At 53.4% G+C, this 25,184-nt stretch overlaps 2 protein-coding genes across 9 annotated transcripts in view; both read left to right on the top strand.

The window, feature by feature from the left end:
- STARD10 (StAR related lipid transfer domain containing 10) overlaps window positions 1-10,590 on the top strand; it is a 32,812-nt gene extending 22,222 nt beyond the window's left edge. For all 3 annotated transcript variants that reach the window (XM_061149565.1, XM_061149560.1, XM_061149573.1), the window contains 5 exons: window positions 6,449-6,596; window positions 7,221-7,324; window positions 7,972-8,089; window positions 9,874-9,926; window positions 10,173-10,590. In XM_061149565.1, the coding sequence (XP_061005548.1) occupies window positions 6,449-6,596; window positions 7,221-7,324; window positions 7,972-8,089; window positions 9,874-9,926; window positions 10,173-10,418 (669 nt within the window). In that variant the 3' untranslated portion in view covers window positions 10,419-10,590. The remainder of the gene's footprint in view (window positions 1-6,448; window positions 6,597-7,220; window positions 7,325-7,971; window positions 8,090-9,873; window positions 9,927-10,172) is intronic.
- Window positions 10,591-12,314: 1,724 nt separating this feature from the next.
- Window positions 12,315-25,184, top strand: part of ARAP1 (ArfGAP with RhoGAP domain, ankyrin repeat and PH domain 1) — a 61,274-nt gene continuing 48,404 nt past the window's right edge. For 2 of the 6 annotated variants that reach the window (XM_061149531.1, XM_061149519.1), the window contains exon 1: window positions 12,482-12,648. The gene's annotated coding sequence lies outside the window, so the exon portion shown is untranslated. Of the gene's footprint in view, window positions 12,437-12,481; window positions 12,649-24,767; window positions 24,878-25,184 lie in introns of those variants that run through there. The other 4 variants (XM_061149520.1, XM_061149538.1, XM_061149546.1 and 1 more) reach the window with 4 other exon arrangements.

The raw sequence follows: 25,184 nt of genomic DNA, 5'->3' as shown, positions 1-25,184 counted from the left end.
GGCTGTGGTCAGTCATTGTGCCTCTGAGCCTCACTTTCATCATCTTTAAAATGGGGTTGATGATATCCATCAGATTGGGAGAGTAAGAGACAGTGTCTACCCAGGATGCACCTTGGCACCCCTGACAGCTGACAGAGGTGGTTTGACCTAAATTTCAGCCCCTGTGGGGTCCAGGGTCTGGTGCTGCTGTCTCCTTTATGGGATGATGAATTGGTGATTTAGAGTACTTGGTAGTGGTTGTTGAGAGCTATTATTTCGGGCTATGATTGATTTGATAGCTAGTGCTCCACCCTGGTCAGGAGTGCTACTTCTGTGTTAAATATGGTTCTTTTGGGAAAAGGTGATGTGCTTAATAGTTGTTCTTCATCAAAACTGCTAAAATGCAACATGGTGAGAAGCCAGCACAGCCTGAGGGAGGTTTCAGAGCCCAAACGGACCCCTTCCCCTTCCCTAGGCCTCAGTTTCCTTGGTGGTAACCTGAAGAGGAATGGTGGAAGAGGTTATCTCTGGAGTCCCTAGGACTCTGGGATAATCTGTATGCCTCATACATTCCACGGGCAAGCATATCGGAGACCTGCTGTGTGAGGTCTCAGTGTCTGAGCCAGACTGGGATCCATCTGCCCACGTCTCAGTTTCCTTGTTACTGCCCTGGCCATTGACCCTCAAGGTCACACCACAGCCCCATGGACATGACCTGACTTCTTTCCTTCTGTCTCGGGTCAGCCATCTCTCTGGGTCCTGGGAGATACTGCAGCTCCTCCCCCCTACACTTCCCTCCTCCTCTGGACCATCTGCCAAAGAAGCACAGGGCTAGGGGTGGGAGAGAAGATCAGGCGAGAGTGAGACACCGGGACGGCCCTGGATCTTGCTCTGTACTGATTTATTTAAGCCTCTGGGCCTTTGCACCCACCAGTCTCACTGCTGGAAATGCCTTCTCTCCCCTTTCAGCAATTCAGCTCTGTTTAGCTGTTTACCCATCCCTGCTGCCCAGTTGCAGACCTGGCATGCGGCAGAATACTCCAGAAGGTAGTGAATGGAGGGATGGAAGGGCAGGGCCAGGTGAGGCAAGAAGGGCACCTGGGGCCCAGAATATAGAGAGATACATGCACACGTGTGTGGTCCTGGCCTTGTGGAAGGGTGCACGGCTGCTCGTGGAAGCCTGCCTAAGTAATAACAGCTACTGTTTTGGGGGATACCTGCCACGTGCCAGGCATATTGCATACATCGAAGTGAAAGTGAAAGTGTTAGTCGCTCAGTTGTGTCCCACTCTTTGCAACCCCGTGGACTGTAGCCTACTGCAGCGCCACCATTGCAGCCTGGGTTCTCACCTTCCCAAAGGAGCCTACTGGTCTCCTTTTTCCATGGAATTCTGCGGGAAAGAATAATGGAGTGGGTTGCCATTCGCTTCTCTAGGAGATCTTCCCAACCCAGGGGTTGAACCCTGATCTCCTGCATCGCAGGTAGATTTTCTACTGTTTGAGCTATCAGGGAGCTCATTTTTGTCTCACATATTATCTCATTTAATTTGATCACAACATCCCCACGAGATAGGTATTTTTATTATCCCCGTTTTTCATACAAGGAAACAAAGACTCAAACTAACTAAATCTTGTGCCTAAGGAGAAGAGTAGAAATTGGAACCTGGGATTGCCAGACTCAAAGCGTGCAGGAGTCACCCTGATGGCCTTCCTTGCTTGTCCATTCCCTCTGACCATGGCTCTGTGGGGGTTCTGGCCAATCTCAGTTCCCTACGTCAAGGAGTCTGGTGAGAGTGGAGTGTAGTGGGTACCGAGTCTAAAAATTTCTTTGGTGTCACCTGCTCCCTCTGGGCCTCAGTTTTCTCAGCTGTAAAATGGCTGCATGTGAGACTTCCTGCAGTAAACCAGGCCTTAAGAGCTTTGCAGCCAAGCATGGCTTGCTCCCTGGCTGAGCAGCTCCGGCACTGCCTCCAGTTCAGTTATGGTTTCCAGGAGGAGCTCCCAGGTGTCCAGCCAAAGTGACTGACCTGCCTGGGGCCCAATGGCTGTGGATTCTGGTCACAGCCCTGCCCACCAGGTGCTCTCTGATGACTCACCTCTGCCCCCACCCATCCCTCCAGAAGTCTCTTAGAATTACTTTGCCCATGTGGCAGCTGCAGCTGCACACAGGATCGATGCAGGACGTAACTGACCTCTCTTGGCTCAGCCACGCAGCCTCCTGGGGGCTGTGGAAAGAGGCAGGCCCAGAGCCAGGCTGGTCACCTGGACTGCCTCGGTCTCCTTACCTGCAGCGCCACCACCGCAGCCTGGGTTCTCACCTTCGCAGCAGGCCCTGCAGCCGACCTTCCTCCCTAGGAATCTACCATGGGCTTGGGAAACCTTTGAAGTTTCCTTCTTTATCTTAAAGATAAAATATCACAGAGAGTTTACGCTCAGCTTGGTGCCTGTTCTGTCTTGTGCTCTGCGTGCTCCTCCTGCTGCCTGCTGTCTCAGAGCGAGGCCCCGGGTCCTGAACGACAGCGATCCAGAGGGACAAGAGGCAGTGTGGGCCTCTCAGTGTGCCCCCAGCCATGGGCGCAGCTGGCCTTGGGGCCACTGAGGCTGGCTTGAGGGAGGAGGACTTCCCAGGTGGACTCTAAACTACAAAGCATAATTCTGTTGTCACTCCCTCTTCACAAACTCATGGCCTGGGACAACACATTTGAGGACTTGCAAAGCCAAACCAGCTTTCAAACTTGGTTTAGAGAAGTTCTGGTTTCCTGAGAAGTCACACGTGAGTGCTCCCTGTGGGTTAAGAGTATTGGAAGATCTGGTTTTAAGTTTTGCTGCTTTCTTGCTCTATGATTTGGGCAGGTTACTTCCTCTCCCGAGCCTCAGCTTTCTGTTTTGCAGCACAGCGGAGAAGTTGGGGGTGAAGGGTGAGTGTGCGTGCTGACCGTCCGGTGCAGCACCTGGACCTACGTGCCGCCACACAGCAGTCACTTGCCTGGGTGCTCCTGAGGATGCAGATCCGGCCTCTGCATCTTATCCGTCCCATCCCTCTCATCGCTCTGCTTACTCACTCATTTATTCACTCACTTGTGTTCCATTCGTCTTTCTCAGTCTGATATAGTTCCTGAGTTTTTCCTTGACTTTTGTGACCCTGACACTTAGAGGCCAGATATTTTGTAAAAAGCCCCTCATTTAGGGTTTGTCTTGTCCTCCTCATGATTAGATTTAGATCATGCATCTTTGGCAGAAATATCACATAAGTGCTGGCTGTATTCTTTTCATTGCATCCTGTCAGGAAGCATCAGGAGTCACAACTTGCCCTGTCACTAATGATGTTCCCTTTGATCACTTGATGAAGGTGGTATCTGCCAGGCAAAGTGAAGTTACTGATTTGATGGGAAGGTACTTTGAAGCTATGTAAATACCCTATTCCTCATTAAACATTCAATGTATTTATTTATTCATACCTGTATATACTTTGGTTTCCTATTTTAATCAGTGGAATATAATCTGTTACGATCATTATTTACCTTAATACGTGAGTTGGCCCAGCTTTCACCCATGGTAGGGGACCAACTGTCTTTGTTTGCCTGGGACTGAGAGGTTTCCCGGGATAAGAACTTTCAGTGCTAAACTGGCAAACGCTGATGAGTTGGTCACGGAACCAGTTGGGAGCCCTTCACACCGGCTCCTGTGTCTGCTAGGCAAGGTCCCTATCATTCTGTGAGTACACGGTCTTTACTCTCTGGCACAATAAGATGTTCCAGGCTCCTCCTGTGCTTACTCCCACCAGTCCCAGGATCACACATTTCTCCAAGAAGACCTGGAAGCAGGACCTTTTGAGTATTAGGCTGCAGCACAGGGCACTAGAGCAGATGGAGCTCATGCAGCTGACCTGCAGGCCACTCTGATGCTCTGCCAGGGCCTCTTGCTGCATGCCTGCTTTTCACACTGAGCTTCTCTGTGAAGCCCGACTCCCCGCATCTCACCCCACACAGCTGACCACCTCCTCTGTGTCCCCTTGGATGGTCTGGGCACCTCCCCATTTCCACACTAGTCTCCTCTCTCAACTGGAAGCCTCTGAAGGACAGGCCTCATATTTGTCTCTGACTCTTCTGTGCTCTGCACAGAGCTGAAGCTGGTGAAATGACTGAATCTAGTCACATACCTTCTTGTGGAGTAGAAAAGCAAACAGGGTGGGGAGGGAGGGAATCTTTTCAGTCTGAAGCTGTTCGTCAATTTCAGTTTTCTTCCTTTTTTTTTTTTTAATTATTTATTTATTTGGCTGTGCTGGGTCTTAGTTGTGGCATGCAGGCTCTTGAGTCTTCATTTTGGCACGTGGGATCTTGTTCCTTGACCAGGGATCAAATTGAGGCCCCTCTGCGTTGGGAGCACAGATTCTTAGCCACTGGACTGCCAAGGAAGTCCCAAACTTCGGTTTTCATGACTAAAATGAGGCTAATACCTCAAAGTGATAGTGTGTAGAAAGCACTTAGGATAGTACCTGGCAGGTGGTGAGCACACCTCTCAGGACATCTGGGGAATCTTTTTATTTAATTCTTTTCATTACTGAAGAGGCAGTACTATATACTTTAGAAAATTAGAAATATAGACAGCAAAAAGAAAAAACTATCATATGCTCATCATTTAGAGATTGCCGCTGTTAATACCTTAGCTTCCCAGGCCTTTTCTGTGCATAGATTTTTTTCCACCCCCCCGAAGTGAGATTATGTCATGCATCCACTCTGTAACTTGCTTTTTCTTCAGGCAGCAATATCCACAATTTTGTTTCAGTAAATTTTCAGCACATCTAATTAATACTCAGATCATGTTCACATTTCTCCAGTTGTCCCAAATGTGTCCTTTTTGCTGTTGGGTCCAAGCCAGTATGCAATCCAGGACCGTACTTTCTATCTGGTTATTTGTTCTATAAATCTCAGTTCCTTCTTTATGACATTGATGTGTAGAAAGACTAGATCAGCAGCCCTGCAGAATGTCTCATCATCTGGTTTTGTCTTGTATTCTTGTGGTGACACTTAACTTGTTCCTCTGTCTGTTGTATTTTTGTTAGGTGAGGCATATCCAGGGCTTGATGAGTTCACTGGTGCCTAGAATACTCAATGGGTAGTGTCCTTCCTTGTCCTTTCATCACCATTAGTGGGGCCAAGGCCTAACAAGATTAGTGGGAAGGCGATGTGACCCGTCCCTCATGTGGTTGCATGTATTTACTTTTTAGTAGAAAGTAGTGTGTCTAAACACCCAGTTCTGGGAAACCTTCTTAAGCTACACAATAGAACTCCACCATTTGCTGAGGGGAACTTGATCCTGGGGTTTGGGCTTTCAGGTGAAAAAAAAAATCACAGAACAAGGATATGGACTGAGTTTCATCTTGCTAAGTGTAAATCTAATGAAACCTGGTTCTGTTTTTATTTGCTTTCCAGACGTGTGATCTAGGTGAAGTCCCAGCTTTTTTTTTTTTTTTTTTTTTTACTTTTTGACCACACCCTGTGGCATGTGGGATCTTAGTTCCCCACCAAGGATAGAACTCGTCCCCTTGTATTGGAAGGTGGAGTCTTAACCACTGGACCACCAGGGAAGTCCCAGCCCCAGCTTTGCTGCTTATCAACTGGGTGACTGTGAGCAAGTTCCTTAACCTCTCTGAGCCTTAAGTTCCTCTTTGGATTTCTTATCTGGCAGGGTTATTGTGTGGGTTAAATTTTTTTTTTTAAAGTTTCCTCTGCTCTTTTCTCCCTAGCTGGAAAACTCTTTGAGAACAAGGCTAATAAGTAATAAGAATTCAAAGATGTTTGTTGGGTGAATTCCTTGGTGGTCCAGTGGTTAGGACTCTGTGTTCCACTGAAAGGGGGGCACGGGTTTGATCTGTGGTAGGGGAACTAAGATCCCACGTGCCGCATGGTGTGGTCAAAAACAAAACAAAAACAAAGATTTTGTTGGATGGTGTAAAAAAAGAAAGGAGGGCAAATGGTATGGCCAGGTGATAAGTACCATGGGGGAAAGACATCCATTTAGGCATTCGTTTGTTCATTTATGCTTTCATTTCATTTAACATGTACTCATGCCAGGCTCTGTACTGAATCGACTAAGCCTCTGCCCATGAAATTCAGGGGCCTGGAGGGCACAGATAAAGAAGAGGAGAGTATAGGAGTCCAGAAGGTCGGCTGGGTAATTCAGGAAGACTTCCTGGAGGAGGAGACCGGGACGAATGGGGAGATTTGGTGGGGGCTGAGATGGGGGAGATAGTGTCTAGATGCAGAGGCTGACTTTGTCTGGCACATGTGGCTTCTGGGAGGGCTGCATGGGGCTCATGGCAAGAGGTGAGTCCATGTTGGCTTCAGAGGTCGCTGTTCCTCCCTGTCCTTCTCCTCCTCCCCCTGCCCCCTTTGCCTGCATGCCTTCCTATCCCCTGATTAGCGCTTTGAGCCGTGTGTGACCCTGACAACCCATGTGTCTGTCTGCAGTGTCGGATGGAGTGCCGCGATGTGCCAGCAGAGACACTCTACGATGTCCTACATGACATTGAATACAGAAAGAAGTGGGACAGCAACGTCATTGAAACTTTCGACATTGCTCGCTTGACAGTCAACGCTGATGTGGGCTATTATTCTTGTGAGCAGATGCAAGCACGCCAATCCCAGCCCCCTCCACCTCTACCCAGGCCCCCAGCCCAGCCTCTTCCTACCCGCTTCCCTCCTCACAGTCACTCCCGGGGCCAGGCTGCTCAGAGACCTGAGTGTAGAGATGTAGGGCTGCCTTCCCTGAATCCTTGTCTGCTCCCAGACACTTGAGCATATAGAAACGTGTACTCACAAACACACATGCACTCCCATGTTCATGCATGCACATTCCATGTGCATGGACAAACACACTTGCACAGAGTCATGTATAAAACCCACAGGCACATGCCACCTACTCACCCACCTACCCACACTTAATGGAGACACAGTAATACCACTGTTTTCTCCTACACTCACATTCACATACACAAAAAGATCAGGCCAGCAAGGTGAGGGCTCTGTGAGGTGGTGAGGAGCAGGGGAAGCTGGATGCAGGAAGGGAGAGCGGCTGTTTTGTCTCCTTCCTAGCTCCAGAAATTAGGTCTGGTGGGTGGGGTCCTTGTTTAGATCGGGGGAGCTGGCAGTTAACCAAGCATCCCTGTGTCTCTGGGCTTTGCCACCCCCTTTCAGGCAGGCAGGCCAGTGGTCTGGCTGAACTGTCCCTTGCCGTCCACAGGGAGGTGTCCAAAGCCCCTGAAGAATCGTGATGTCATCACCCTCCGTTCCTGGCTGCCCATGGGCACTGATTACATCATTATGAACTACTCAGTCAAACATCCTGTGAGTCAACCTGCCTTCCCTGCTGGGTGGGCAGGGGAAGGTACCAGGTAGGACTAGGCCGGCAGGCCTAGCCCAGGGAGAGGCCCCTGGCTGCTACCAAGACTTCTCTGTGACTTCAGTCCAGACGTGAAGCCTCCTGTCCTTGTTTCCTGCCTACAGAGTGAGAATAATGTCTCATCTCCCTGCTGGGGCTTTTAAGCAGACGAGTGTGGACCATCACTCTGGACAAGTGGGTGGGAGGGGCTGGCTGGGAAAAAGGGAACAGGAGTGAGAGGTAGGGTCCCCTGGCCCTCCCTGAGGCTGAGTGTCTGGATCTCCATGGCAGGCAGGACAGGCAAGTGTAGGTGGCCTGGGAAAGGATGAGTGTGTACGTGTGTGTGTGTGTGTGTGTGTGTATGCACACACCCATATGTGTGCTTATAAACCCTCACCCCAGACTGGGGTCTTTCTGGAGGGGAACAGAGGAAGTTTAGATGGGTAATGATGACCTAGCCTGACTCCTCTCTTTCTTCTTACCCCAATATCAGGCCTGGCCTGGAGTGGATGCCAGGGCATGTGAACCAATTCTGTGTGTGTGTTTAGTACTCACAAAGACACCACCTTTTCCCACACCTTGAGTCTCACCTCCCTGTGCCTTCCATCCCCAGAAATACCCGCCTCGGAAAGACTTGGTCCGAGCTGTGTCCATCCAGACGGGCTACCTCATCCAGAGCACGGGGCCCAAGAGCTGCGTCATCACCTACCTGGCCCAGGTGGACCCCAAAGGTGAGGGCTTGGCCCTGGAATCCCATCATGGGATCCTTCCCTATACCACGGCGATGGGACTTGATCTAGTTGATCTACTGGGATCCAGAAGGGCCTCTGTTAAGAGGTGTTTTGTATTTTGTGGCGTCTGTACCCAAAATGTTCTTTGAGCCAAAGTTTGAGACTTTACAGTGTTTGGAAAAGCAAGGATCAAGGTGGTAGTCACTGCCCCAAGACGAAGCTTACAGCTCTCTTCCTGGACTCCTACGCCCCCATGCTCTGACTTACTCCCCTCTCACTGGCTGCTCCCCCTCTGTCTTGTTGGCTTCGTATCCTGGAGGTCTGGGTTTCCCAGGCCCCAGTCCTTTTTCCCTTGGGAGGGCTCAGCCACTCCCCAGGCTTCTGTGGCTAGGTGACCACATGTCTCTCTGCTGAGATCCAGGTCCCTGTGGCCATTGGCCTCCTTGATGTGTCCCTCAGGATGTCTCTTAGGATCCAAGGCTCAATGTGTCCAATGCTGAACTGTCTCCCTTCCTAATGTGTCCCTTCTCCTGAGTCTCTTCCCTCTAGTCACAGTCACTCGTGCCCAAAACATGGTGGTTGTGGGGGGTCCCCTCTTGTCAGCTCCCAAATCATTAATTATTATTGATTCTACCTCTTAAATAGCTCCTGAATCTGTCATTTCTTTCCACATTCAGCCATCCTGTCTGTCCATACAGATTTTTTCCAAAGGACTTATTTCCTTGTGACTCTCTTCTGCTTAAAATCCTTTTGTGATTTTTCCATTGCCCTCACAGTGAAGTCTAAGCCCTCCTCCCCAGGTTTCCCAGTCCCTTCTCACAGCTTATACCTTACTACTTGTCTAAGCAACCCTTTCCCTCAGCCTAAAACACCTCTCTGCCCTTACTCATCCCTCCAGGGCTGCATCACCTCCTCTATCCCTGATACCTAGAGGAGCTGCTGGCTCCCTGCCTTCTGGGCCCATCCCCCTCTAGCAGAGCACTTGGCACACTGTCGGGCTCCCCCAGACAGTGAGTTCCTCTCTGGGTCCCCAGGGCTGGTCCAGGGTGGGTGTCGCTGAGTGACTGTGGAGTGAGTGAGGGAATGAATGAATGACTAGAGGAGGGGTAGGCTCTTGAGCATCTTTGCCTGGGTATCCCCCCAGCACCACTGAGGGTCCACTGGCCCAGGCCCAGAGCTCCCCAGCACCTCACTGAGTGAGTTTTTTGGGTGTCAGAGGCAGAGCAGACACTTGGGGATGAGGCGGGTGGAGAATCGGGCCATAGATTCCAGGTCAGGCCAGGCTGGAAGAGGTCATGCAGCAGCTAGGCTTCCTGTGCCAGGGGGCTTAGAAGGACAGGCAGAGCAGGGGATGAGCATCAGGGCCATTCAAGACAGTGGGACTGGGTATGAGAAAAGGGAGGTAAGTGTGAGTAGAGGGGAGGCAGCAGGCAGAAGCTTGATTGGCCAGGATTTTAACTCATGTGTGGCCTGTGATCACCTTGGACCCTGTGGTTTTCTTTCATGCAGCCCTTGGACTCAGCAGAGGGCAGAGGCAGTCAGGTGGTAGAGGTAGAGGGTGTAACAGAGTTGAGCCTGAGGACCTTGGTCTGAGGTGGAAAGAGGGAGTGAAGTCGATGAAGTCTTACAGGACTTGCCTCACTCTGCCCCCTCCCTATGGAGAAGAGTGTGTTCTCCCTGGAAACCTAAGGTTGGAGTAAGGGAGCTGGTGTGTGTGTTTGTCGGGGGCTGGATCCCTACCGCTGCTGCTTCCTTTTTCTCACTACCCTTTCCTGCCCTCATAGGCTCCTTACCCAAATGGGTAGTGAATAAATCTTCTCAGTTCCTGGCTCCCAAGGTGAGTGACCCTGGGACTTGGCGGGTGTGGAGGTTGGGGCGGAGAGAGTTCTGGGATGCAGGGATGGAGTCCGGGAATGGGAGTCAGGGGGCGGGTCCAGGGCTGAGGGGCGGAGTTACGAAACCCAGCTGGAGTCAGATCCTGGGAACAGTGGTCTGAGCCGCTGGAGGGCGTGGGAGCAGACGGAGTGAAGGCCTAGTCCTGCTCCCAGCTCACCCCTTATCCGGCGGTGCAACCGGTCCGCAGGCCATGAAGAAGATGTACAAGGCGTGCGTTAAATACCCTGAGTGGAAGCAGAAGCATCAACCACACTTCAAACCGTGGCTACACCCGGAGCAGAGCTCGTTGCCGAGCCTGGCGCTGTCGGAGCTGTCGGTGCAACATGCGGACTCGCTGGAGAACATCGACGAGAGCTCGGTGGCAGAGAGCCGGGAGGATCGCACAGGCAACGCGGGCGGCGAGGGCAGCGATGACGACACTTCGCTCACCTGAGCGCTGCACCACGGCAGGGACCGCGAAACGATGGGGCGGAGCCCAGAGGCGGCGGATCCTCCCCCGCTTTCTCCCCTCCCCCACCTCCTGCGCCTCCTGGGGACGCTGGGCTCGGGCCCAGGCTGGCGCTGCGGCCTGGCTGGACACAGCCCCAATAAACGATCCCACAGCCTCATCTGGCTCATCACTATGCCTGCTTCCCACTTGCTCGGGGCACGGGCACCGCCCTAGGCCCCTTTGTTCTACAGTTCATTTTGTTCATTTTATTATTGATCACGGGCTTTTGCTCCTTTAGACATCCCCATGTGAAGCGGGGGTGGTCGTCAACTCTCCTGTCTGTGGTGTGTTCCTTCTCCTTGTGTTCATTCATTAGTTTACTCTTCATTCATCCACCTGTCCTTGTTGTGTGTTCATCCTGCCATTCACTCAGGTTCTTAGGCTACCTTTCACTACTCTAAGAGAAGAAGCAGGTCTGGTCAGGGTCAGAGAATGGGGTTCTATTGTAAGACCCGCAGCCTAAGACTCCCTGGGTCCAACCTATGGACTGGGGGTCTGACACGTGCCTGTCGTGAGGGAAGGAGGGGCAGAGGTCCTCGAATCTCAGACCACAGGGCTGTAGGCCCAGAGTTTAGGTTGGGGCAGCATTCTCTGGAGGAAGTTTGGGGGTTGAGGGGAATATCATCAGACTCCAGTGTAGTGAAGGGACCAGCCCCTGTGAATTGAGTCCTTTCTACCTCAGGCCTGTGCTAACAGAGAAGGTGGGGCCTCCAACCCCTTGCCAAGATGCCAGTCCCCTGGTCCTGTGTTCCCCACGGCAGCTTTGAAGTCTAGAGGGATGCCTGGGCCTCTCCTGTTCTCTGTAGCCTACAGGTGCCCTCTGCTGCCTGAGGGTCACCTCTGCTCTCCGGTCAGGAGGAGGGCCCTGTGCTCCACCCCTCTCCAGTGTTTTTGTACCCCATATGAATTTGGGGCCAGAAGTTCTCCCCAAGATCTGGCCCTGCACTCTCACGGGAAACGACCTACCTTTGCCTTGTCAGGAAGACACTTGGAGTCCACTTTTTCCTGGAAGGGCAGGGTGAATATCCAGTAAGTGTAGGCAGGAGATTCTGTAACTCACTAAGACTTGGCCGGTTTACCCAATATGGCTTTGTAACTTTGGGCAAGCCCTGGAGCTTCTTTGGAGTCTCGTTTCCTAATCTATAACCTGGGGTAATAGTTTTTACCTTCAGGCATTGAGATAGAAGAAAAAGTTTCCCAGCCCTGGGCTTGGCATGTAGTAGGTGCTCAAATTAATGACATCCAATCTCAGCCCTGGACACAGGACCTGGGAATGCCTGTCAAACCCCAGACCCTCATCTGTTGTGTATGCTGGTAGGATGGGTAGAAATCCATTCTCTAGGCCAGGGAAGCTGCCTGGCCGCCGGGATCTCAGGCTGCAGCCTTTAACTAAGGGATCCTTGGACACTGACTTGCATCTTCCCCACCACCCTGCTCCTAAGAGATGTGGGCCCAGGGAGAGAAGTAGGATATTCTCAAAGAATGAAGTGGGTAAGGACTTCCTGGAGGAAGAGGTCAGGAACTTGGGTTTTCCAGCTTCCCAGTGCCCCTTACCGCTCTGGGGGTGGGGCGGTTTGTGACTTGTCCCTCCCAGGGAGAGGGGTGGCAGGAGGCGGAGAGGCTCAGGAGGAGATGGGAGACTCAGAGGGCGGGGCTGGTGGAGGCAGACCTCAGCTTCGGGAGACGTAGACGGATCTGTGAGCAGCGAGATGGACAGGAGAGACGCACAGATCAACGTGTCCGCAGGGCCGGCGGACTCCTGGACCGTGACTGGGCGTGGCCGGGAAGGGGGCGGGTCCTTGCCTCCTTCCCCGCCCTCCCTTCCCCGGGGCGTCACGTGGGGCGGGCGGAAGCGCTCGGCGGGGTGGGCGCGCCCGGCCTGCGGCCGCGAGTTGACTACGACGGTGTCGTTGGCGGCGCCGGAGCCCCGGCTACGCGCGTGGAGTCTTGGATCAGAACAGGTCAGTGCGGCAGCCGGGGCCTCCCCGTCCGCCGCCCCTTGGCCAGGTGTGGCCCGGAGTTTCCCCATTCCGCGGAAGGGAACGCCGAGGCTGCGCGGCAACTCTGCGCTCGGCACCTACTTCCGCGGGAGTTTCTCTAGGTCACGTCTTCTCTTCTGACTGGCGCCGGGGATGGAGTCGCCTCCTGAGGATATGCGGTCGGACCAGAGACGGTAGGGAGGAGGGCGAAGCGGCGGGAAAGGGGGCTTCCAGCCCTTAGCCCTTTGGCGTGAAGCATCCCAGGTTCTAGAGCTAACCCGCTTTCGGATGCCTTGATTTTCTCATCTGTGAAATGAAGGCTTCCACTTCGTTGACTGCGGAGACCCTTACAGGTCTGCTGGTTCATATGACCTTATGCACTGGACCTGGGGCTCTAGTGATCTTGGGCAGACGACTTCCGGTCTTTGCGCCCCAATTCCCCACAAGTAAATGGGGGCATGCCCTCCCAAGAGCCCCTACCTGGCCCAGTTGCTGGAAAAAGAAGGAGCTGTGTGTGTTCACTGAACGGGGTCAAGCCGGGAGTGGGTTACTGGGACTGGAGGAAGCAAACTCAGAATGCGGCCTGAGGGTGTGGGGTGGGTGTCTGGTCCCAGATCTCCAGGGCTGAGTTTTAGTGCTGGGGAGCTCTGGTCGGCATCTGGTATATGCTCCCCACTACCCTAAGGCTTCTGTCCCGGGAGCCTGCTTTGATTCCCAGGCTTGGTGGGGAGAGCACTATAGCGTTGGACAGATGTATGAAAGTACTCAGGGAAGGATTTGACTGTGCAGCAAGGTCCAGACAGAAACACCCAGAATACCTGTGCTCGGAGAGCAGTGTCTAGGCTGGGAGAGACCTCCCAGCAAGCTCATTACAGGGTAGAAGGAGCCCAGCAGAGTCAGAATACAGGTGCAAACAGGTACTGAGGTGGAATCAGACACTGAGGCTCAGGGAGGAGGAGATGATTGGAATGGGCCTGGGCAGTTAAGTGGTAATTCACAAGGATAAGGACCCTCAGAGGAGGGCAGAGCTTGTGTAAAGGCAGGAACTTGTGTGGTGTGTTTGAGGAATGACAAGGAGATGGAAGTGGCTGGAATGGGTGGCAGAGGTCGGGTGTAGAGAGGACCAGTCCCCCCAGTGCTATGCTTGGCTGAGGATGGTCCACACGCTGCCTTGGGGATCCCCTCTCCCCGTTTGCTGCTTGCTCATTGGAGTACGGCAGGAGGGGGAGTTCCCAGGCAAGAGTCCTCACAACTGTGAAGTGGAAGTGGACAGATTTCTCCCAGGCTTCCTTGGGGCATTCAGCCCTCTCCAGTCAACCCTAGCCTCACCCCCACCATCTCTGGGACTCCAGTCATGCCTTTCCACGTGTCAAGCCTCAGCTGTTTGTGCAGGTTGCTTGTCTTCCCCACCGCTGCCCGCCCCCACCCTCTCACGCCCAGGCAAGTTTTCTCCCCATCAGACCTCCTGGATCTCCTTAGAACTCTGTGAGAAAGGGGACTGCAGAGCCCAGGACTAACTGGGACCTGGGACAGTCACCAAACTCTGTGTGACTCTGCAAGTTCCCAAACTTTTCCATTTCCCCATCTGCAGGGTTGAGTGATAAGACCTGGCCCTAAGCTCCAAAGAGAGAGTTTGCTGGAGCAAGAATTGAGCCTGTCTGAGCCTAAATCCACCCCCTATCTCCACCAAGGGTGTTTGGGAGACACTCACTGACCCCCAAGGAGAACACTCACTCCCAGGGAGAACCTGGGGGAAAGGAGTCACTTCAGAGGGGTAAGGGGCCTCTGAGAGTCCAAGGGGCTAGGTGTGGACTAGCCCAGTACAAAGCCCTAGGGGAGAAGGGAGTCCCCTCCACTCTCCAGGGGCCCTCTCCCTTCCCCACCCCACTCTTCCTTTGGCTGAGCTCAAAGCCAGCCAGCTGATGCTCAAACAAGTGGCCTCTGTTCCTAGGATAGGGGGAGGGGAGGCAGGCCCTGGGCTGCAGGCCCGTCTGTCCAGCACTGACCCTGGCCCCCCGTCCTTCACTCTGGATCTTAACCCTTGGGAACCTGGGGTGGGTACTGGGCTGCTTGCAGGCGGGTACCTCTTGCCCACCAGCTGTCCCCTCCACCCCCACTTTAGGGTTCCCAGGGTTCTGTTGCTGAAGCAGTGGGTGCAGTAGGACATGAATTGGAAATGGAGAAGGAAGGACGGAATGGAGGTGGGAAGGAGGCCATGGACAGTCAGGAATCACTTGGCCCAGAAGCTTTTTTCATAGATAAGGAGACTGAGGTCAGGGGCCAGAGATCAGACCAGGATCACACAGCAAGCCCTGGGCTGGGGTGGGGCAGGAGAGGGGTTCCGAAGTGACCCGACTTCTCATCTGGGCCCTCTTGGGGAGAGGAAAGGGAAATGGAGAGAGCTCTACTTGACTTGAATACCTATGGTGTGCCTGACACCGCAAATTTGTTACTTTATTTAACTTTACATCATTCCATGAGACAAGGGTCATCTTCCAGTAACACAGGGGAAGAAACAGCCTCAGAGAGAGCTGAGTAATAGCTTCAGTGAGAATGACCTCAGCAAATGCACATAGCACCTCTGTGGGAACTATTACATATGTTAACCAGTTTCGTCCTCCCAACAAGCTTAGAAGTCAAGGACCATTCTACAGATAAAGAAACTGAGGCACAGAGAGGTAAAATAACTTGCCCAAGATCACAGCAAATAAGTGGTAGAGGCAGGGTCAGGACCCAGGCGTTTGTTTGCCTCTTTTGATCTGATTTCCCCTCCCCCAGCCTGGCATTACTCCTTGAGCTCACTCCTTGAGCTCCACCCACGGTTCCTCTCAGTGAGGGGCTTTCTCCTGGGTAGTGGCCAATGTAGTCTCTAGCACAGAATGTGACCCCAGCCAAGCAGACCTGGCCCTCCCTTAGGAGCAGAATCCAGTCCCTTTGGCCACCCCGTCCCGCATCTCAGTCAGGCTGGACTCTTTTCCCCCTCCACAATCCCGTGTGGTGGGGCATTTCTTGTTTCAGGAAGAGATTCTGCACCAAGGATTTGAACAGCTGGAGGATATGGGGAGGCCCTCAGAGATTCCCTACAAGTGCACTCCCAACAATGTTCGGGGACTCAACACCAATACCCCAGCCCTGATCAGAGAGGATATCTTGTCCACTTAGACTCCCTGCCCCCACCACCCCACTGTCAGGCCCCCAGACCTGTAGATTCTAAGCAGGGTTCTGGGAAGGACAGTCCCAGCCCCTGAAGGCAGATGACCCCAGGTTCAGGGAAGGCCAGCGGTGGAGGGAGGGAGGGCAGTGCATAGCTGGTCTTCCACGTGACCTTCCCGTGGAATTTCTCTGTCTCATCCCTTAGAACTTAGTTCAGAAGGGGAAGAAAGATTCTGTCCCATACACAGGACGTCTGTCCCAGACCATTGGGATAGTCAGAGTCGCAGGGAGGGGATGTGGAGTTAAGTGACCAATTCAATAACAAAATTATTTTTTGGTAGTAATACTAGTAGCAGTAGCTACTGTTTCTTGGACGCTTATTATGTTTCAGTCACTGTGCTAAACATTGTATGTAGTGATTTCATTTAATTCTCAGCAATAGTTTTATGGAGTAGGCACTGTTTCCATTTTACAGATGAAGAAACTGAGGCCTTGAGAAGTTATGTAATTTTCCTGAGATCGTTTATTATATGGAAGAGCTGGGAGTCTGAACTTCTGAAACTTCACAGTGAGAACCCTGAGCACTGGGAGATACTGCAGGCAGGCAAGAGCCAAATCCTGTCTTTCTCTGGAAACTCCTGGATGGGGTGGCAGGTGGGGACTGGAGGGCCACCGGGCAGGTGACTTTGCTGGCGATGTGCTGTGGGGATGGGATGCCAGCTTGCAGGCTGTACTGGGTGCTGTCAAGTTCTAACCCTCAGACGCCCAGCCCTAGGATGAGGGAACTCCTGCTCACTGCCCTTGTCCCATCCAGTTTGGACAGTGGTTCTCCTGTATAAACTGGACAGGAAAGAGCAGTGGTAGAGTACAGTGGTTCTCCTTTTTACTGATGAGAAAACTGAGGTCAGTAGATGTTAAGTGACTTGCCTAGAATCTTTCAGCTGAGGAAAGGGAGAACTGGGACTCTGAGGCACTCCACCTCCCCGCCTGGTCAGGGCCTTCTGGGCCTCTGAAGCTCTGAGCTTCCTTTAAGCACTGCTCACCTGCCTGGTCACAGAGTCCAAGTCTTCCTCTCTGATCAAACCAGTGTCAACTGAAAAAATAGTCACAATCTAGCAATTGAGGGTTCTGTTTTATTTCATGGGAATTTTTAGAACTTCAGGCCTCAGAAACAGCATCTCCAGTGACCCTGAGAAAACTATTCCCAGGAGGCTGGGGGAGGAGTCACAGAAGCTTGCTACAAGGGGCAGGTAGTTTGAACATCAAAAGATTATTGTTAATTAAGGAAAACCAGATATCTCAAATTAAGGAATTTAGCGCTTTTCTGTGTATGGGGACATGCAAGGAAATACTCCATTTCACACTGGAATGGATTCCTCTCCAGGCACCTGGGGCCTGGTACCTGCGGGGTGTCTGAGCCTGAATAAACAAGCCTGGGGAACATGGTTCCAGAGCTAAGAGGCCGAGAAGCAGAGACCAGCTGTGGTCAAGAGTGTGAGGCCCATGGCCAGTGGGGTCCAGAGGAGGATTCAGGGATCAGAAAGCACACCTACCCCACCCTGGGAGGAGGATGTGGTGAAGTCTTCCTCCTCCTCATTGTTGTGAGGGCAGGACCCCGACCTCTCACAGCCGCCCCTCAGGTCACACCTGGAATCTCAGCCGCCCAGGGCCTTTGGCAGAGCCTAGCCCTGCCCTCCCTCCTTCTGGCCAGGCCAGTGCTGGGGTGGGTCAGACCGGAGGATAGGGGAGCAGGAACTTGGGCTGACTATGCACCAGCGCAGATTGTCCCCTCCTCCAGGTGCCTGGGTCTCCTCTGCCGCTTTCCCTGCCCCCGCTGGGGGCACTGCCCTGCCTTTAGCATCCCCTTCTCCCCTTCCCTCCCCTCCTTCTCTTTCCCACCATGATGCTGGGCCAGGGCTCTACCTGTAATCAGGCCTAGAGTCAGGTCCTTGGCCGGTCTATCCCTGGCCTCTGGTTCAGTGAGAGACCTTTGGCTGGTCATGGACTCAACTTTCCTGGAACTTCAGGGAAGAAGCAAGAAGCAGCAGCACTGTTTTTTAAATATCTGTATTTATAGAAATATGCTGAGATAAATGTAAGTTTTATGGCAACCCAGATATCTCCTGTTGATTTATGAATATGTTCAATAGGAACTGCTGTAGAACAGAAAAAAAAGGTAAATCCTTAAAATACTCAATTCTAAAAAAAAAGAAGCAGTACCTGGGACTTCCCAGGCTCCCAGGTTCAGACAGCTCAGGACAGAAACCACACAGCACGGATGGGGGGTGGGGGTGGGCTTCTCCATTCCTGCACTCCCTTTCCCCACATTGGGCAGCTGGGATTTTAGGAGTCTGAGATTGTGGGCATTGGGAATCAAGGGTTTTATGTGTTGGGGATCCCCAGCTTCCAGTTTTCTTAGATTGGAGAGTCCAAGAGTCTGCAGAGCCTCGAGATGGGCTGAGTGGATCCTGAGTTGAGGCTGAGCCCTGTGCCACACCTTGGCCAGCGGGTGCCAGACGGACAAGGCCTGGAAAATTTCTCAGGGCTGCCTGGGGTGGGGGTGGGGCAGGGGGGAGACAGTGGCCCAGCCACCTCCAGGCCCTGCGTGCCCTTTGTACCCACTGCTCCCAGCAGACACACCCAGGAGACACACACCTCTCAAGAAATCTGAGAACCAGGACCTGGAATGGACTAGGTGGTAGCTGAAGAGATAGCCATCTTAATGGGGGTGGGGGAGAAGACAGACAGCGGCCAGGTCTCCTTTTCATTCCCTGGGGTGGGTGGGGCTGTCCTCCTGGATACCGGACTAGGATTGAGAGAGGCCCAGCTCGGCTCACAGAGCAATGCCTGGGTCACACTACTGGCGTACCAGGCCCTCTTGGGACGTGTGGAATGGCTCAGCAGGCCCAGGTCCAGCTCTGAAGTGTCAGAGCCAGGCTCAAGGGCTCTGCTGGGATGGTGGACAGAGACCTGGGCCCGGGAGGCCCTGAGCCTCCTCGGGAGACAGGGAGACTGGGCCTTGGCTGAGAGCCTTCAGGTAATTCACAGTGCCTCCCGCATCTCCTCCCAGTGCCCATGTGGGCCTGTGGGCACAGCATTTGGCCTCAAAGAGACCTGGGCATGGAGGCAGGAGCTGCCCCATGGGGTCGAGAGCTGTTCCCTCCCCATGAGGGAAGCGCAAGACTTCCTGGCTGGGTGAGCCCCTTTCTGCTGTGTGTTCCTGTGTGCTCATGGGTGTGTTCTCAGACCCAGATTCTTCCTTGGAGGACTGTGCTTTTGCCTTTGTGTGGGTGCCATCAGCATTCCATGTCCCTGGTTCTGCACCCCTTGGTGTGTGAGCTGGGTGAGCCTTTTGCCCATTTGAATGGGGACCTTCACCCAGTCAGGCCCTGTGTGGTTCTGTGTTTCCAGAGGCTCTAGCATGTTAGGGAGACAGGGCCTCCCTGAGGGGCAGGCTGGGGACTGAGCTTTGCCAGAGGACAGTAAAACAGCTTTGGGCTGGAGTCTCTTGCTTGGTAAAGGGGTCCTGGAGGCCCAGGTCCTACCTTTTCCCTCAGTTCAGTTCAGTTCAGTCGTTCAGTCATGTCCGACTCTTTGTGACCCCATGGACTGCAGCACGCCAGGCCTCCCTGTCCATCACCAACTCCCAGGGTTGACTCAAACTCATGTCCATTAAGTCAGTGATGCCTTTTCCTCAGACTGGGGCTGTTCCTCCTGGTGTCTACTTCTTGCTGTAAAGACGGATAGCTGAGTCTAGGGAGGCCAGAGATGCAGGGAGTGTCTCATGGTTCTAGGGGCTCTGTTCCAGGACGTGAACCCAAACACTCATCTGCCTCTACTGCCTGTGACTTGAAAATCCACATTTCTTAGTGTGAGACTGGCCCAGCCACTTGGAGATGGGGGGTTACTCCAGTATATCTGAGGTCACTTCCCCCTGGTACTTCTTTTCCTGGGAATAGTTCTTTCCAGTTCAGGCTGGGTGGTCTGGGTCCTGTCCTGACTTGTGTGGCCCTGGTTAGGTTCTTGTTCCTTTCTGGGGCTGACTTTCCCCTTCTGGAGTTGGGGAGGATTGGGTTAGGAGGTTCCTAAATGCCTCAGGAGCAGGTGCTTGGAGATGTGGGGCCAGGAAAAAACAGGGCTGGGATCTGACAGGCAGGAACTGGAGTTATAACTGGTGGGTGTGAGCAGAATGGGAGGCACCTGGTCTGGGAGCCTGAAGGCCAGGTTCTAGCCACTGATAGCAGTGTGACATTGGGCACATCATCACTCGCCTGGGTTCCTAACTCTCCACTTGTCAAATCAGGAGATTTCATTCAAGCAGTAGATATTCACTGTCTGCCAACCTTAGGCTGATAGCTGGGGATGCAGGGAAATCAGACCCTGGTCCTGCCTTCAGGGGGCACCTAGCCAAAGGTGGGGTGAGAGAGAGTGTGTGTATATGTGACACAATGATAGTGACATCTCAGTGTGACCCAGGCTGTGACCATGGGAGTTGGAAACTGCTGCCTGGAGAAGGTGACACTTGAAGGGCGAGGTAGCGGGAACATGGTGAGCGAAGTCCTGGAGATCTAGTGTCCAGCAGTGAGAGTGGAGGGAATGAACTGGAAGGGAGGAGTGAGGGGTGGGAGTGAGGGTGGGGGCCCTTTAAGCCCCACTGGGAAATGGGGAGCCATGGAAGGAACAGGCAAGCAGGCAGGAGAGGCAGGTGTTGAGCTCAGAGACTTCTGGAAGTCTAGGGCAGTTCAGACCTGCTCCAGGGAACCGTCAGTGGTGTCTGAGAGTCAGGATTTCCCCTGTGTGGGTGAGGGCCCCTCAGCAGTGTTTTTCTGGCCGGCCCAGTAGGAAGTGGCTGGAGCAACCTCAAAGGTGGAGAGAAGGGGCAGGCCCAGCCACAGAGGGTGCCAAGGCATCTCAGAGTTAAGTCTTTCACTCCTTGAGCTCCGGACTCGAACCTTGAACTTTGACACCTGCCTCTTCCAGCCATCCCTTACCCTACCCATGTCACGGGCTCCTGCCCCGAGTTCCTGACCAGGAACTCTGTAGATGTCCGTTCATCCACCACCCCCTCCACCCCCATCCCGGGCCAGACACTTGTAACCACTGGGGATAGAGCCATGAATGAGACAGTGCTTCATCATCCAGCTGAGGAGACTAGCAAATGAACAGATAAATATGTAATCCATTGTCTGCTGGAAAAAGCCTGAGAGTGAGTTGCACCGGTGTCTGGAAGAGCATTTCAGCAGAGGGAGCTCCAGGGCCCAGCCCTGAGGCGAGAGCACTTGGAGTAGGTTGGGGTGATATCGAGGCAGGAACAGGCCATGCAGGGTTGGTGGACCTCATGCTGACTTTGGCTTTTACTCTGAGGGATGTGGAAGTCACTGGGGAGGGAGAACTGGTAGGCTGGGCTCTGTTTGAAGGCTTACATTTATTCCCACAAGCCCAGTATACAGATGGTGAAACCAAGACTCAGAGAAGTTAAGTGAATTCCCAAGTCTCACAGCAGTAGGACCCGTGGCCACCTGCCTGCCTGCAGTCCCGTGCACCCTACAGCCCTTGATAGCTTCCTGTTGTCTGGACAGTAAGGCTGAGTGTCTTAGAGTGGCCTTCAAGGCCCTTCTCATCCTTCCTCCCCTCTCCCACCTGACCTCCTTGCTCCTGATCGCCACTCTCCCCTCTGAGGACATGGAGTGAAAGGAGGGGCTCCAGTGTGATGTTGGGCAAGTTGCTTAACCTCTCTGAGACTCAGTTTCTTCCTCGTCTGTAAAGTTGGGCTAAAACCTTCCACTTTCTAGATTGTCATGAAAATTATATGAAGCTATCCAGGTAGCAGGGTTGGCCCAGCGCCTGGTAGGTGGGAAGCACTCCATAACTGTGGCCTTTTGTCTTTTTAGGTAGGGATGGCTGGGTCAGATAAGTGGGTTAGAATGTTCCCTGTGAGTGAGAGAGGAGAGTTTTTCCTGCCTCTTATCTGACTATAGAGTGGGGGGCAGCTGAGGTCCTACAACAAACTGGAGACCAGAGCCCGTGGGGCTGGTCCCCTGCCCCCTGTCCCCCATCTCCCTCTCTCCCTTCCAGCCCCTGCCCTGCCCATCTGGCCACCTCCATGCACTGAAACAGGAGCTTCCTCTTTTCAGGTGCCAGCAGCAAGGGGCCTGCTGATCCTCTGGCTTGTCACTTCCAGGGACCCACCTAGGGAGAGGACAGGGTCAGGTCCCTGTTCTCCTGGGAGGTTGCTTCTGGGTGCAGAGGAGCCCCAGGCTCTCCTCCTTTGTGGCAGGTGTGTTAGGTACCTGGTCGCCTCAGAGGGGATGGAGTCAAGCTGCCTTCCCCCTGCCCTTACACCCCCTGTCAAGCCAGGGCTGTCCTCAGTTCTTCTGGCGTGAAGTGAGGGTCTGACTGACCTGTCTGCTTCTGTCCACTGCTGCTGCTTGGGAGCCCCTCATCAACTCTGTGCACTCCCATCCTCCACGTGGTCAGCCCTGTTTCTTCCTGTTTCTGCCTCATTTGCAGTGTTAAGAGCCCCCCCGACCCCCTCCTGGGGGGCATTGGTCACAGAGGCGGATCGGCCTGGACTTCTGCTGTGGTATACCTCAGCACCTCTGGTGGGGCTTGGCTTCCTGTCCGGCCTAGGGCGTTCCCAGCCCAGGAGGCTGTGTCTGTGACTGAGGCACCAGGGGGCCAGGCCAGAGCCCGAGCTTTCCTGATGAGAGGGCCCCGGCTCTCTCCAGGTGCAGTGCGGCTGGCTGGGCCACCCTTCAAGGCAAGAAGGGTGGGACCTGAAGAGTGAAGGGTTGGGGGTCTAGGGAAGGTGGATGGATGTGGCTCAGGGCTGTGGGATTTGGGTTTGCAGGAGCTCTGTCTTGAAGCGGGGTGGTTAGAGGAGCAGGTGGAGGATGCTCTGGTTAAAGGTAGCAGAATGGCAAGAGGCAGGGAGGAGGGCCCAGGGGTCAGGCCGGCTGAGGAGGGGCAGGTGGAGAAGAGGAGTGAGTTAGAAATATGGCAGTGGGGAGACAGGGGAGCGGGAGGGAGTGGTCCAGGGTGATCTGTTTGGGAGGCGGGTGCTGGTAGGGCCAAGGAAGCTAGTATGTCATAGACTTTTTTTTTAATTGAATTAAAGTTGATGTACAATGAATGTTGGGTTAATTTCTGCTGTTCAGCAAAGTGATTCAGTTATACAGTATCTATATGTTCCTTTTTATATTCTTTTTCATTATGGTTTATCACAGGATATTAAATACAGTGCCCTGTGCTGTATAGTAGAATCTTGTTGTTTGTCTGTCATGGACTTATGACAAGGCCTGAAAACCAAGCCTTTTAACTTTCCACTTCATTTACTGTGAGTGAGGCACTTCAGACATGCACACTTCGTCCTCTCCAGAGTAGAGAGGGGCTTGGGCATAAGAGTGGGAAGGTTTGGGGGAATGTGGGTCAGGGGCATTGATAGGGTGGGGTCAGATGCTGTCTAACGGCAAGCCACAGGAACCTTGGAGTCTCCTGTTCATAAAGGACTCAGTCCACTTCCCATTTGAAGGGCCGTGGGCTTCAGCCTGTGATTGGCCTCTGGACCTCTGGTTGGTGGCTGGCAGAGGTTGTTATTTGATAAACTATGTCTGAGAACTTCGGGAGGATAAGACAGTGAGAGAGGAGGTAAAGCTTTGCAGCTAAGTTTTGCATCTTCCAGTCCAGATGGCCCAGGAAATCAGTTTCATTTACTGTAGTTCTCTTGGTATTCTATGCATGTCATATTTAAAATAAAAAAGCTACTTTATAATGATGGTTTTAGGGGAGAAACTGGGACAAACTCAATTCTAATAGACTAAAAATACTTTTATCATTTTTTATTCTAATTATGAAAGTGATAATGCAACTGTGAAAACTTTAAACAGTCCAGACATGGAGGTTGTAGAAAGTGATTAATCTTTCAAGATTGGGGTAGGAGTTAGGAGTAGGTCTGGAATTTAGGTCAGGGAAGTTCACTGTCCCTTAAATGTCCATTGATCATTAATAAAACTAGTTTTGTATTTGTTAGGGTGATGCTGAAGGGGCTGCCCAAAGGAGGTTAAAATATCCTGCCTCTCACCTGGTCTGCTGGGTTCAGATGTGCATGTTGTGCACTGCCCAAGGGTACCTGGCTGGGGGAGGGCTGGGAGAGGGGGATTGAAACTCAGCCTGTCCTCTTTGCTGAGCTGCTTGCCCTGCTATGGGGCTCTTTTAGCAAGAGGTATTTTGTCTAATTTGCTCAATGGCCTCGCCTGCTTTCCCCAGGAGAGGGGAGTGGGTGGGTTCACTGTGGGGTGGAGAATGCACTGTATCTGTGGTTCCCCTAGAAGGAGATCCAGGAGGGAGTGGAATATCCAGTCTGGAGCCCTGTCGGGGGACATGGCTGGAGGCAGGGTGCAGGAGTCATTGGTATCTGGGGAACTGAGAATTCCAGGGTGCTGAGGGTGTCTAGGCTAGAGTCTGGCTCCAGGGCCAGCACCAAGGACCCTTCTGGGCAGGCCCAGCCAAGGCCTTGGGGCTCAGAACAGGAAGTGTCTATCTCAGCAGCGGAGGAGTGAGCAGATGCCGAGTGAGTGTGGCCTCTAGTACACACATGGTCATGTGTCACGGTTGTCTGGGTGACAGCTCTGTTCTGTGGAAGGGGACACCGAGGCTCAGAATGTGATGTGCCTTTCCCAGGGCTTCAGGTGAAAAGTGATGGAGCCAGAACTGGAACCTGATCTTGCCTGGCGTCTTGGGAGGATGGGTTCTGGGCTAGAGCTGGTGGCCCCCAGCTCCCCACCAGATAGATGGCCGAGGCAAGCCCTGGGGCCTGGCTCAGTCGGTCCTCACTGCCCTATGGGCTATACCTTGTCAGCTGCCATCATTCCTGGGACCCTGGAGGACAGGCTACATCAAAGACAGGAGGGGGGCAGAAGTATAGGGGGCAGGTGAAGGGGCAGAGATCTGGGGCTGGGGTTGGGGCAGGAGACCCCAGCGTGCCTCCTCGGAGCCCGTGTGGCCATCAGTCCCTGAGAAACAGAAAATAGGCTTCTTGGTTCGTCAGCTGCCTGCCTGAGCGCTGCACCTGCTGCCTTGCCTGGCAGGGCCTGAGAGAGCTGGCAGAGGTCTGCAGAGGGCGGGGGCCACTTCTGCACGCTCTGGGCTGGGAACCCAGCCCCCACCTAGTTCCTCATATCTGAGGGAAGTGTCTCCAAGTCCTCTTGTCTATATCAACGGAACCCTGAGAACAGCCAGGAGGGGAGCAGCTGAGGGTGACCCTGCCCTCAGGTATGACCTGGTGCTTGGGCTGGGGGTTGGGGGCGGGGGGTGGGGGGCGTGGGCAGTGGGGGGCTCTGGGCAGTTGTCCACAGTCATACTGTTGGTCGTGAGCGTGGGGACTGACGGCTGTGTGTGTGGTGGGGTCAGGCCGGTCGTGTGGGTGCTAGGTGGGGTGGAAGGTGTGTGTCCCTGGAGGCTGTGTGAGGTGTGCAGTTTGTGGTATGGGTGGGCTGTGGTTAGTAGACCTGGGTCTAGCCGGATGTGTACTGCTCTTAGTTCCTGTGTGGAGGGCCTGAGGGCTTTCCTGAGGTCTGGG

Source organism: Dama dama, chromosome 1 (assembly GCF_033118175.1).
Source record: "Dama dama isolate Ldn47 chromosome 1, ASM3311817v1, whole genome shotgun sequence".
In the NCBI taxonomy this organism is placed as follows: Eukaryota; Metazoa; Chordata; class Mammalia; order Artiodactyla; family Cervidae; genus Dama; species Dama dama.
This window is presented reverse-complemented; position numbering and strand designations above follow the sequence as displayed.